At 46.7% G+C, this 12,674-nt stretch overlaps 4 protein-coding genes across 4 annotated transcripts; 3 read left to right on the forward strand and 1 right to left on the reverse strand.

Annotated features, from left to right (window-relative positions):
• Positions 1-999: 999 nt before the first annotated feature.
• ATNIH1004_006851 (A4/G1 family peptidase) lies at positions 1,000-1,845 on the forward strand (the record flags this gene model as incomplete). The annotated part of the gene is made up of 3 exons (XM_033571478.1): positions 1,000-1,087; positions 1,233-1,740; positions 1,806-1,845. The coding sequence occupies 3 exons, from the start codon at positions 1,000-1,002 to the stop codon at positions 1,843-1,845; spliced, it is 636 nt and encodes a 211-aa protein (XP_033424793.1).
• A 2,900-nt stretch (positions 1,846-4,745) lies between these two features.
• ATNIH1004_006852 (uncharacterized protein) lies at positions 4,746-5,543 on the reverse strand (the record flags this gene model as incomplete). The annotated part of the gene is made up of 4 exons (XM_033571479.1): positions 4,746-5,026; positions 5,094-5,201; positions 5,257-5,443; positions 5,526-5,543. The coding sequence occupies 4 exons, from the start codon at positions 5,541-5,543 to the stop codon at positions 4,746-4,748; spliced, it is 594 nt and encodes a 197-aa protein (XP_033424794.1).
• A 1,615-nt stretch (positions 5,544-7,158) lies between these two features.
• Positions 7,159-10,418, forward strand: ATNIH1004_006853 (uncharacterized protein; the record flags this gene model as incomplete). Its single annotated transcript, XM_033571480.1, has 7 exons — positions 7,159-7,403; positions 7,438-7,622; positions 7,680-7,820; positions 7,918-8,227; positions 8,297-9,937; positions 10,003-10,122; positions 10,217-10,418. 7 exons carry the CDS (start codon positions 7,159-7,161, stop codon positions 10,416-10,418), a joined length of 2,844 nt encoding a protein of 947 aa, XP_033424795.1.
• Positions 10,419-11,708: 1,290 nt separating this feature from the next.
• Positions 11,709-12,281, forward strand: ATNIH1004_006854 (hotdog fold domain-containing protein; the record flags this gene model as incomplete). Its single annotated transcript, XM_033571481.1, has 2 exons — positions 11,709-11,825; positions 11,892-12,281. 2 exons carry the CDS (start codon positions 11,709-11,711, stop codon positions 12,279-12,281), a joined length of 507 nt encoding a protein of 168 aa, XP_033424796.1.
• Between the last annotated feature and the right edge of the window lie 393 nt (positions 12,282-12,674).

Genomic DNA, 12,674 nt, shown 5'->3' on the forward strand with positions numbered 1-12,674 from the left:
CTATCCCAGTACAAGTCCACTGCTAGCGTGACCTCAGGTCGTTCTGCAAACTCGAGTATGCGTTGTGGACCAGATAGATATTGCCCGGTGTTGCACTCGAAGTATAAAACTCCATGGTTCATCCCATTACTCTCGTGTAGAACACTGTAACGGAATTCGTGTAGGGATCAGATCACTCGATATACAACTGGTCCCGGGAATAGAGCTCTGCCCTATGCCTCGTTTAGGAAGGTAGCATATACATCTATATTACGCTCCATACGAGGGTCAACTGGGCTAATATGGATACCAACTACCAATCTATCCGTGCTAGTAATGACTCTTACTGAGGAGCGTGAGATGGTACGATGCAGGTTGAGTTGTTAAGACCCCTAGCGTATTAGTAAAAGTTAGAACCGTAGTAAGGCTAACCGTCCACGCGCGTAGTTAGTTTTATTTCTTCGCACGGGGCCTGATCTCAAGCAGGGAGAAATTATCGGAAACAATGGAAATGATATCTATAGTGGGTACAGTGTACTCTCCGCCAAATTCCTCAATCACCCCCCACCTGTAAAATTAGTATAGTAAAATGTCTTGGTGTAAATATTCTAAAATATTGCGTTACGTGACCGACCACCCCCAGATGCTGTGGGACTGTTAGACAAAATACCGTGAATACAGGTGGGAGCACCCAACAAGCTAAGGGGCCCATAAAATATGGTGCATTTCATCCTGCAATAGTATAAAGTCAATACAGGGGTGATCTTCTATCACTCCACAGATGGCAAACTTTATTGTAAATGCATCAAGGCCCAGCAAGTTGATTGAATATTGCCCCGTACACCTTAGTCTGGATAGATAGGTCTGACCCAATCGCAGAGATTTTGGTTGATAGCTTACGGCGTATATTTAACTAGTTCAGATAATTGCCCTCTCAACAGGCTCTCTCGCTACTACCACTTTCCCTCTCCGAACTTTTTGTTTTTGTCTTCACCCTCGGTCTAAGATCGTAGTTAGACAATGAAATTGCTATCTATCGGCATGCTGATATTTGCTTGTTCGGCAGCAGCACTGACCGATTCCAGCCGACGACTACGTCCTCTTAAGGGTAGAGCGTAGCTCAAGGCCATTGCAAAAGTACAAACCAGAATTAGTATCCAGGTTTCAGCTCGCTCGTCAGAGATTAGCTGAAAGTATTCTGGAAGGGGCATATAGTACCAACTGAGCGGGTGCAGTAATTTAAAACCCCTCAGTCAACGAAACATACTCCTATATTTCTGCCACCATCACCATCCCCACGCCCACACCCACAGGAAGTGCAAATGGGCCACCCTCCAACTACCAGGCAGCGTCGGCCTGGGTGGGAATTGATGGAGATCCCTACACCAGCGCCATCCTTCAATCAGGAGAGGACTTCTATGTCATGGATGGAGAAGCCTATGCAGACCCATGGTACGAATGGTACCCTAATATTGCACTCTTTTATGACGAGATCCTCGTCAATCCTGGCGATGTGGTTGTTATTTCAGTGAATGTTACCGTGGATGGTAAAGATGGCGTTTGTATAATTCGAGATCTGTCCACCGGGGAGAGTGCAACTCAGACTGTCGCTGCACCTAAGAGTACCGTTACAATCAGAGGGTGGAGTGCAGAGTGGGTTGTGGAAGGCTTTCATACTAACGGCTCGCCGGTTCCTTCGTTGGATTCGACCAGGTTCGGTTTTCAGGATGTACTGCAGCGGCAGCGGGGCGGAGGCATGGGGTGGAGAATGCCACAATATATGACTTGGTGCAGAAAGAGAACAATAGACTTCTGACCACTGCTAGTGTCGTCAATAACTCGGAAATTATTGTTTCTCATGCATGATCATGCCATGATATCCTGTCTCTAGCGAAGTGGAGTTCATTTACGGATAGGGTAATGAATGTAGCCAAGAGTCTAGTGCCTCATTTCTGTCAATACTACTGTTTCACCCGCGCAATCAGACGCCAAGGCACCATTCATACTATTAGCTAGTGCCGTAGGAGGCTTAAATACAGTAAATATCAAACTGGTCTCACACAAACTAGTCTCCTTCTTTCAATTCCCACTACGAACAAGCTGAACCTATCCATCCCAGCTTTATCCTGCCGCAAGAAGTTGGCAAAAGGAATGCCAGTCTCCTCTATACCATAGGCCACTATTATTTATGATTAAAGATGGCTCCCAATGCTAAAAAGAGCCATGTTCTTTGCAGCCTCCCAGATGAAATTTGGGCCCTAATAGTAAAAACCGTGAGTACCACCGAAATAAACGGGCCAATATCCATACATCTACTAGTAGTAGACGTACTAAATAGTGGCCATCAAAGCTGCGCTGGGATCGCCAATCTATTCTCGCACTTAGTCTCTTGTCTCTCAATTTCCGTCAACTTGCATTGCCCTTTCTTTTTGAGACTCTGCATATTCGGTTTACGGGGAATCTGCACCGGCAGTTTATGGGGACAGATGATAAGGGACGAGAATTCTTGACCGGACTGAATTCGAATAATACGGACCCTGACATCTTCCGTCATGTCCGAATCTTCCTGGTATCAGGGAGTCCCAAAAAGGGGTTCGGAGACGATGATAGAAACAACCTATGCCGTCTCATCGAGAAGCTGCAAAACGTACAAATTATAAAGTATGTATAAGGGAGACTGAGACTACTGGTAAACTACACCTAAATACTGACAAATTAAATAAGATGGCAGCTCTGCTGTTCTGTTCCACCACTAGTTTTTCAGTCTCTTTATAGCCGCAACCCAATGCCCCGTTTCTATTTCCGAGGCAACTCACGCCATGCAGCCAATCTGTGCCACTCGCGTTGCATCCGGTCACTTATGGTAGTCGGGAATGCTCATAATAACGACAGGCACCTTTTAAAGCAGACAATCCTTTCACTACCATTTCTAGAGCACCTCGATCTCAAATGTAATGGGGGTATGGAACTCCAGAGAATTACAAACCTTACTCTTTGTCACAGTGATATCCTTCCCCCTCTCAAAGCCCTGTGCCTTACAAACTTCTACATGGACGACGAACAGGCCGGATTGTGGGCCGAGTGCCTTCAGACGCATAGCTTGCGACATCTGACCCTAGATGGAATGGTCAGAAACGCCAACCTACTCCGTTACCTCACCCACCGTGTTCCATATCTAATATCTTTATCTCTAGGTTTCACGAAGAGCACTACTTCCTCAGACTTTGAGACATATATATGCGGTTTGCTTGATCAGTTTTTGTCAAGTATCAACGCTTTGGAGGCCTTTACTGCCTTTAATATGCCTAAGTCTACTCTCCATATCCTTACCTCTCACCATGGAAATTCCTTGCGGCGTCTCCGGTTCCGTGAAACTAGTCCTGAGGGGCACCAGTATACGGATAGAAGATATCTGTTTTCCTTTCACGAATTAAAATCACTTGCGGCAGAATTACCAGCCCTCGAGCGACTGGGGATTGATATGTGTTTAAAGGAGAGCCTGGTTAGTTTTATACTCCTCCAGTTTTTTCTGCTGGGGTCGCATCTGACTGGTAATATCCATATTTAGGCATACGAGATTCTCCGTGGGGCATCCTATTTCCCTAACTTGATCCATCTGGAGCTAAATACCTTCGTTCCTCCGGATGAGCTCGAACGCCATCCCTCCCACCTTACTATCTCATCGCTCAATGTATCCCTAGCGGAGGAATTATTTCGGTATGTAGCCGCAGAGAAGAGGGATGAGAATCTAAAACAAGGTAGCAACCTTGCATCCTGGAAACCATTTGAGGCACTGGATATTAAGGTAGGGGAGTGGGAGCCGCTCTTCCGTATAATATTTTCTCCCCGCCTGGCCTGTGACGTACCATGTATGTATGCATGTCGATGGGTGGATGGAGCTCCTGGCAAGGCAGACACGATTTATACGAAATTCGAGTGTCAGTGGTACCAGTTGGTTTATCACAGTGATCGATATGAACAGGCATTAGCATCTGCAGGACTAGTAAGTATGTATAGTCTCTTCGAGGGACTACCAAGTATGTAATAGCTTTAAGCCAATTAAGAGAATGTTTTATGAATCAAAAAAAAAAAAAAAAAAAAAAAAAAGAGGTCAGTGTGCAGTTTAAGTATGATAATAATAAACATTATTAAGAGGTATAGTAGCGAGAAGATTTAATTTTGATATACCTACTAAAATCCATAGCTCTACTGCCTAGGTAGGTACTATAGAGTCCAGACCATCCACAGTAGCAACCCCAGACTCTCTCAAATTTTCAGTTTAACATACAAATACACATATAGCCATGCATTTTCATCGCGTACATATGTTATTTTAGACTTCCCTAGAAAACCCAGTCGACCAGTCATTATTTTCCAGATACATGGCTATTTGAACGTGAAAAGTTAGACATTGTAGTGGATTAGGGCAGGCGGTAATTCAACTTACCGGTTACATAGAAAGCAAAGCTGTCTAGGATGAATGGTTAGTGTATACTATCACAGCCTGAAAGAAAGAGTAAAAAACAAACCGGCGTTTATCTGTGCATTCTCGTTGTCTTTGATTGCCGTGACACCATCCCATCCATATGCCATACCATGGGGTCCATTGTTCCACGGTGCATCGGCTATAAAAAGATGAGTAGACCTTAGCAAGTGAAACAAAATATAAGACCTAGAAGTTCCCTTCGGTTGGGTGGCCCGGAGAGGGGGGTGATAACTATAGTATTCGCCTCCAAAAGTTGTTCTTGAGTGAGACAATTCATGGATTAGAGTGAATCCCAGAATCTCCTCCCTAATTTCGCCGAGATGAAATGCATATCTGGATCATAGGTCATCTCTGCTAGATCACTGAGGTGCTCGCCAGTGAATTTGTTCATCGACTGCTGACAAATTGTTATGGTATCAAGACCTATGTCTTCGAATGGTTCGAGGAAGGCCATGAGGTCCCCGTTGCTGTCTTGACATGACCCTTGGAGGCCGTGAAAATTCACAATTATTTGGCCCCCTCTGTCTCCATCCCTATCGTTCCAGTATAGCCATTCACCCACTGGAGGCAAGAAGTCTCAGCTTATCGATTAGGTAAAAGGGTCAATTGTGGTATCTGGATTACTTACATGCATTCCCGTAGGGATCTTCTTTATGCAGGTAATTGTCATTACAGTAGAACTCCCATATCGGACTATTCTCAGCTTCCAGTGCAGCCACCAGTTTCTTTGCATTCCCTGAAAAAGGTCAGCTCTTCCAGGACCAGCAGAATTGTATATCTACAGAACCAACCAATCTGTTTTTCAATCGTGACAGCAGCATCAGCATTCTCTTCTGCATTCGACCCAAACCAGACCCTGCCGAAGGTAGCTTCGTAGGTGTGCCGAGTGGCCACGAGGAAAGGATTGGTGGATTCTTCGCGCGTATTGCTCTCCACAAACTCCAGCAGTTCCTCCGTTCGCTCAATCATTACTTTTAGCTAATTCCATGGAGGCAATATCAGTTCTTATCCGATACACTATATCGCAAGATCAAAAACAAAAGTACGAAACAAGGGAAACAAACCGCATCGTGCGCATCTATCAAGCCTTGTGTTATAAAGCCAGCGTGATGGCCCTCTCAGTAATTTTCAACCTTTGCTCGCTTCGCCCACATGTGCTTAGTGGCCATAATTTCATTTGCGGACCGGGTGTGGTGGTAGCGGTGGTGACTATAATCATGGTGACGGTGACCCTCTGCTGGCTGAACAGCGCAGAGAAGACCTGCCAGTAAAGGAAAGAGGAATAATTCACAGAGTATTCGCAGGTTCATGTTGGACAGACGAAGCAGAGTCTCTATCTCAAGCCAGCTATGGAACAGTTAAAAAAAAGGGGGCGTCTACTCTGTGCAAGCTTGTTATACTAGTTTTTCTTCTAATTCTCCAGGGACGTCTTGACCATAATACACAAATCCATAAAGTCCTGGAATCCGGGTAGAATCACCACGGGAAAGGCCAGGTTGCCCACGGACTATGGGAGCCTAGATTGGTGGGCTCATCTCATAGTCTGTTTATTTTTTTTATTTTATCCCCCCTCTCTCTTACGATGTGGTTCGGTACTGTGTAATACAGTAAACTAATGCAGCTAGGATCCCCAACACCCCTAGTAAACCACGCAGTTTAGCGCCAAACGCTAGTAATATTCTTTCGTTTCCAGACGATAGAAACCGATACCAATCAAAAACACCTTCCAAGCCCTACAGATTAAGCGTCAAAACTAAATCATATAGTACTTTTGCTATACAAACTAATTTATATCCACTCACAGAGCGTTACATCTCTAACAACCCCATTTCTTATCTAATTTAGTGCCCTCATCAGGCAACCTCCACGAATGCAGAGATTGCAGGCTGGTGGAGCAAAGTAGTAGGGTACTATCACGGTCGAGGCACCCGTTCACCAGAACAGAGTCTATAAATGCAAATGATGATCAAGTCCGGTAAGGACCCTCGAATTATTCCTGGCACCGACGAGGTCTGGAAAGTCACATTTCCTCCTCACAATGCGGAATATGTGGGCTTTATGCATGGGCTTGCTCGCCCTTCTGCCAGCCTTAGCCCTGTGCGAGCTGGGTACCTGCTCCAAAGACACGAAGTGCGTATCAGGATGCTGCAGTAAGGAGGGCTTTTGTGGCTTTGGTCCAAATTTCTGTGGAAAGGATGTCTGCATATCAGACTGCCGGCTTGCCATGTCACTTTTGCTAACATTTCTCCTAGAATACGCCCCAAAGGGGAACGAGCTCTGCCCGCTTACCGTGTGCTGCTCAAAATTTGGGTACTACTCTCCAGTTTGGTTTTAGATTATTACGTGCGTTTTCACTGACTTGGATGAAGATATTGCGGGACAACTGAAGAATTCTGTGGTAAGGGTTGTCAGAGTGGATGTGATGCGGTAAACCGACCGTCAGTTCCTCACCCTATTAAAAACGCGAAAAGGCCATATCGCATAGCTGCTAAAGGCTAAGTGCTTTACAGATCCTGCTCCGGGACATCAAGTGACCAACGGTATATCGGTTACTATGAAGGTTGGAATCCGGAGAGACCATGTGACGTTTTGAAGCCGTCCGACATCAATGTCGAACCCTGGACAGTGAGCTTTTTTTTTTTTTGTTTTGTTTTGTTTTTTGCGGCTCTCATCGTAGGACTTTGTTGACCACAATGGCTGCACAGCACCTGTATTATTCCTTTGCTTTGATTGATCCCTCAAACTCGAAGATCACCACCATGAAAAGCTGGGATGAGGAGTTCTACTCCCAATTCACTGCCCTCAAGAAGCGTAAACCCAGCCTGAAGACTTACATTTCCGTGGGAGGCTGGGACGCTGGTGGAAAGGTCTTCGACATGGTCCGGTTTCCGGGAACTAGAAGTGCTTTTATTAATTCCGTTATTGAGCTGATGGAGAAGTACGGCTTCGATGGGATTGATATTGATTGGGAGTATCCAGCAGCGGAGGATCGGGATACGTTTGCCCCAGCGTGCTTTTCATGGGATAATACTAAAAACGCTTATCCTTTTAGAGGGAGCTGCCGTGGATACAAAGAACTTAGTGACATTTCTAAATGCCCTCAAGTCCGCCTGCGATGGCAAGTATGGTGTTACACTCACATTGCCATCTTCTTTCTGTACGTTTCCCAGGTTGTGTCCATATCAGGAGCCTTTTTTACTAAAAGGAGAAACAGGGTACCTCAAAGGCTTTGATATCAAGGGAATGAGTGAGTACGTAGATTGGTTTAATATTATGAGTTATGATATCCACGGGACTTGGGATGGAAATAGCCGATGGACTAAATCGGTTATCAACCCTCATACCAACTTGACTGGTAATGCTCTCTCTCTCATCCCATTGCTCTTTGCGCTTCTAGGGCCTTGGAGCCCTCTCACGTAGTGCATACAAGGCGCTAATGTTCTTGACAACAGAAATCTCCGCTGGGCTAGATTTGCTGTGGCGGAACAATATCGATCCTTCCAAAGTTGTTCTGGGACTGGCCTTCTATGGCCGATCCTTCACCTTGAATGACCCTTCCTGTAATACACCTGGATGTGCCTTCAGCAATAATACCGGGCTAGGGGGAGCCTCTTTGGGGGGTGCGAACCCAGGAAAGTGCACTCGAACTAGTGGAATCCTATCTGACTACGAGATTGCTCGGGTGATCGATAACTACTCTCCAGAAGTGATGCATGATGCGGAGGCAGGTGTCAACTGGATTACCTGGAACTCCAACCAGTGGTAAGTTCCTTCTATACATATCCCCGTGAGATATATCCCATTGATCATGGCCTAAACCGATTGCCTTAGGGTTTCTTTCGACGACGCACGAACCTTGCTCCAAAAACGGGATTTGGCCAACTCGCTGTGTCTCGGAGGCACTATGGCCTGGGCGATGGATATGGGAGGCCCCGGCACTCTGTCGGCTTTGAGTAAACTGGATCCCGGCGCTGGGATGGCAGGGGCCAGTCCAGATGGCAGTGACAGTGGTTCCGGGGACGTTTACATTGGCCCGGAGATCTACGAGGGGAATAACACTATCCATTGTGTGCCTCCATGCAACTTAATCTTTCCCCCATATAGCCTTCCCAGTCCGACGACGATAGTCTTCCCCCCCTATACCACTTCTCTTGAGGTTGCCTGGCCCACCACCACCGTTACGGCCACCCTCGAAGATGGGTCAGTTACCACCTCCACTGGGTATTCTCGCACCGTGAAGACCACTACATTAACCATTCCCCCGGTCACTACCGACAAGATTGATGTCTGGAATAAAAACCTTACTAGCTTGATTGATCGGACTTCCTTTATTTTGCAAAGCAGCATTCTTCCTCCTCCTTTCTACATTACAAAATCCCCACAAGCAACCGGGACGCGCGCCATCACAGTGCCTCCTTTCCCGTGGTCCACCATTACTCACCCTTCCGAGAATCCTCTCCCCACTGTCACATTTATTGAGGGCCCGCCGGCTCCCCTCTGCACCTCTGGATGTGGCCATAAGTGCCATCTCTTCTGCAACGGGATCTGCGAACGCGACTGCGATGGTGGGGGTAGGGACTTCAACGATCCCGATGACCCCGACCCCCCCGCGAAGCCCGGCTGCCGCGGCCACGACTGTCACCATGGTAAATGCACCGGTCCGCTTTGCATTTATGTCGGCTGTAAAGGGGATCACTGCTCGCGTGGGATCTGCACGGGGGACAAATGTCTGGTAACGGCCTGCAGCGGTAATGATTGTGGCTCCGATGGACACTGCTCCGGTTCTAAGTGCCTGACCTCTGGATGCGTCGGCCGGGACTGTGGTGGCTCTGGCCGATGTTTTGGACTCGATTGCCTCTCATTTGGATGTGTTGGGCCAGCCTGCAGCCATTCCAGTCGCACATGCACTGGAAGGCATTGCCGCACGGTAACCTGCTCGGGGCCCAAGTGTCGATTCGGCATCTGCGAGGGCAAGGGATGCAGAAGTGGAGGACGTGAGGACGGTGATGGATGCGATTCCGAACAGACGGCCCCGGGTTGCACCGAATACGTGCGAAGCTTCCTCGTCCGTCCAGCCAGCACCGTCACCACCACCACCTCGACTCGCTGCACGACCATCACCGCTTGTTCCGCCGAACCGACCACCACCACTACCACTCTCTCGAGAAATGGGCCCATGGTGACCCAAACAGAGGGTCTGTTCCCCGCGGTTGCAAACCACGCCAAAAGGTTATCCATACAGAAAAGTCTCTTGAGTGAATTCTCTAAATGGGATTCGATGGCCATGTCCAAGTCGACAACCACAAAAACAACCGAGAAAACCACTTCCACCATCACCACCACCTCGTCCTTGCCGACGGCATCGGAAGTCTCTTATGACTGTAAAGGATCGGGTCGATGCAAAACGTTCCGTAATCTCCGAAAGTTTTGTGATATGGCCAAGGGATTCTTGGTGGATGACACGCTCTACGGGTACCAGTTTCCCTTCCCTTTCCTACTCGCTGGCGGCGTTGTACTAATCATGTCATGTCATGCAGCACCAAGGACTCCAACTCAGACTCAGGAACGTGCTATACCGACGGCAAGAACGCCGGGTTTGGCTGCGGCATCTTTGTTAAGGGCAAAAACTGTGAAATGACTGGCAGTCAAATGGCGGCGTAAGTTCAGGATATCCGTCTTTTTCCCATTTCTCTCTCTCTCTATCTGTTCGTATGAATTGGGAGGACATAAAGATTGACAATTATTGATTAGGGCATACGACCATCTGCATCAGGATACAGGAGGAGGGTGTGCAAAATGTGGATCTGTCCATTTCTCCGATGGCTGTCTGTTGACAGTGAACTACGTCTCAGGGTGCCAGCGTACAAACGGTCCGCTGGAAAGAGTGCCTGGGCTGGAGGTACATGAGTCTGATGATCTCGAGGACTCGCCGCCGTCGAGTAGCCTCGTCTAATCAACCCTATCTTTGGTGTGAAAATCTGGGTAGGTACGGTGGAAGAGTTTAGTTCTGTGGCGATTTCGATCGCGTCTGTAGAATTGCGTCTTTGTACCATATATGTAACAGATTAGCAGAGTCCTTTAGATCAGCCACCTGTAATCTACTAATGCCAGAATATAACCACCCATGTTCGATGCTATGTCCCTCAAGCCGATAAAGATCTCTACGTACATGATACTTTCTTTTCAGCGTGGGGCAAGTTTACCGCTCATGTCAACAGATAATATTTCATCTGAAGCAAATAGCTCAAAATATGCGTTCCTCGGTCTTGAGCTTTATAATGTGGGTAAAACAGCATTGATCTCTTGCCATTTATACGCACATGCTAAACAGACTTCAGCGGTTTGTAGCATCGTTTGCGTTATTCGACGACTTTGCTTCGATATCCTTCGCGTTGGCAAGTTCTGCTTCCAGGGACTTAATAACCTGCTCAGTGGGATCTTCACTGTGAGCCCTTCTACTTCGTATAACAGGAATGCACCATGTAAATGCTTAGGTAGATAATGGATAATGGCAATTCTCTGCTCAAAGTTACGTCTTTTAAAAGCTGTTAACAGCTGAAGGAATCCAACAGCGAACTAAGGATACATGAGCCTCCAGGGGCTTACATTGGACATACAAAAGGATAGGGTGCTCACATCAAAGTCTGGCTTTTGCAGCGGCTCCAACTCATCTTGAGATGAGAATTTCGTGGAGACTTTAATTTGTAGGTCATTACCGGGACCCATGATCTAAGTCAGTTTATACTTAGTCTTCATTAATCTCCCCGTCAGTAATATGTGCGTACCGAGAAACAAAACTCACAGCTCAAATAATGCATGATTAAAATCCACCTGGAAGTGCAAGGAAGAGAAAAAGACTTCAACAGCTTTTAAACGTGGAGAATAGTTTCAAAGAGAGCTGATTTTAGTTCCGACTGTTGAGTTGAATTTGAGGAAAATCCGGTCAATCCTTTAATACCTAATGGAGACGGACAGCGGAGTGCGTCCCCAAATCGGCTCGCAGATCAGCGCTAACCAAACCAAAGATGTCCATCTTTCTTACATAAAATTTAGAGATGTTTTCACAACTATGGCCAGATATGATAGCACTTAGTTTCATAGAAAGGAAGTCTCCCGGAGGGGAGACAACATCCTATAAGTAGCTGCTGTTGTGCATCCCACCCTAACATAAGAGCCATTAAATTACAGGTTTCATTTTATCCTATGTCATCGAATTAAGCCTTATATATCAAGATTCACAACAATGTCTCGACACTTTGCGGCTCGCGTGACATATCAGACCGTACGTACGTATCAAGGCCAAGTACATGCCTACCAGGCTAGCCTCCTATATGATGAAGCAAAAGATATCCCAAAGAGAGTATTTATATGTTGCCCATCCAAAATGTAACCACGTTCAATACTGACTCAGATATTTTCTGGACAGAAATTATCGGTAGAGCCCTCGCAAAAACTCCACTCTTTACTGCAAGGTTACAACCCTAACTTCCAGCGCCATCCTCTGAGAATGGAAGCAGATGCTCTTATAAAATTGAGCCCACGGCAGCAGATGTGTTACTACGATAGAAAAATGTTTGGTGGATACTTTGTCCTTCTCCTAGACCGTATCCTGGTAGACTGCTGCCGGCCCGCGGTCACAGCCTATCTTAACACATCCTTTGCACACTCCGTTCCACCGGATGCTTCGATCCGCCTGCGTGCATGGCCCGAGAAAGTGGAAGAGCGCAAAATCTCCTTTATTGTATCCATCCAGATCCCTAGGAGCAAGGCGGGTGACCTGATTGACGCAATTCAAGCAAATAGATTTTTTGTGTAGCCCCGAAGTTGAACACGAACAACCTGTGGCTTCATGAGGCCTTGCCACTATCTGGCACTTGCTTGGAAGACGGATTTCCACGAATTTTAGTGGTCAGACCTTTTCCTTAGATCTGTAGAGTTTACTCATAATGGATGCGATTGCCTTATCATCCCGAGGGCATCAAAGTTAGCAACCGACATCTATTTTATGAAGGCTAGAAACCTGTGAAGAGAACTGTAGTGCCAACTCTTGCGAGCCGTTTTGGCACATTTTTGGCACGGCATATCATTTTTACCATTACCAACGGCTATCTCCCCTCGATTAATTCCAAAGTTAAAAGCCAAGTAGGAGAGCTGGGTTTTCCGTAGTGGCGAGCCAAACAACTATTATACGTCTTTTCAGATCTCTGTA

The sequence above is a fragment of the Aspergillus tanneri genome, assembly GCF_003426965.1.
Source record: "Aspergillus tanneri strain NIH1004 chromosome Unknown AapTan_7_pilon_pilon_pilon, whole genome shotgun sequence".
NCBI lineage: Eukaryota > Fungi > Ascomycota > Eurotiomycetes > Eurotiales > Aspergillaceae > Aspergillus > Aspergillus tanneri.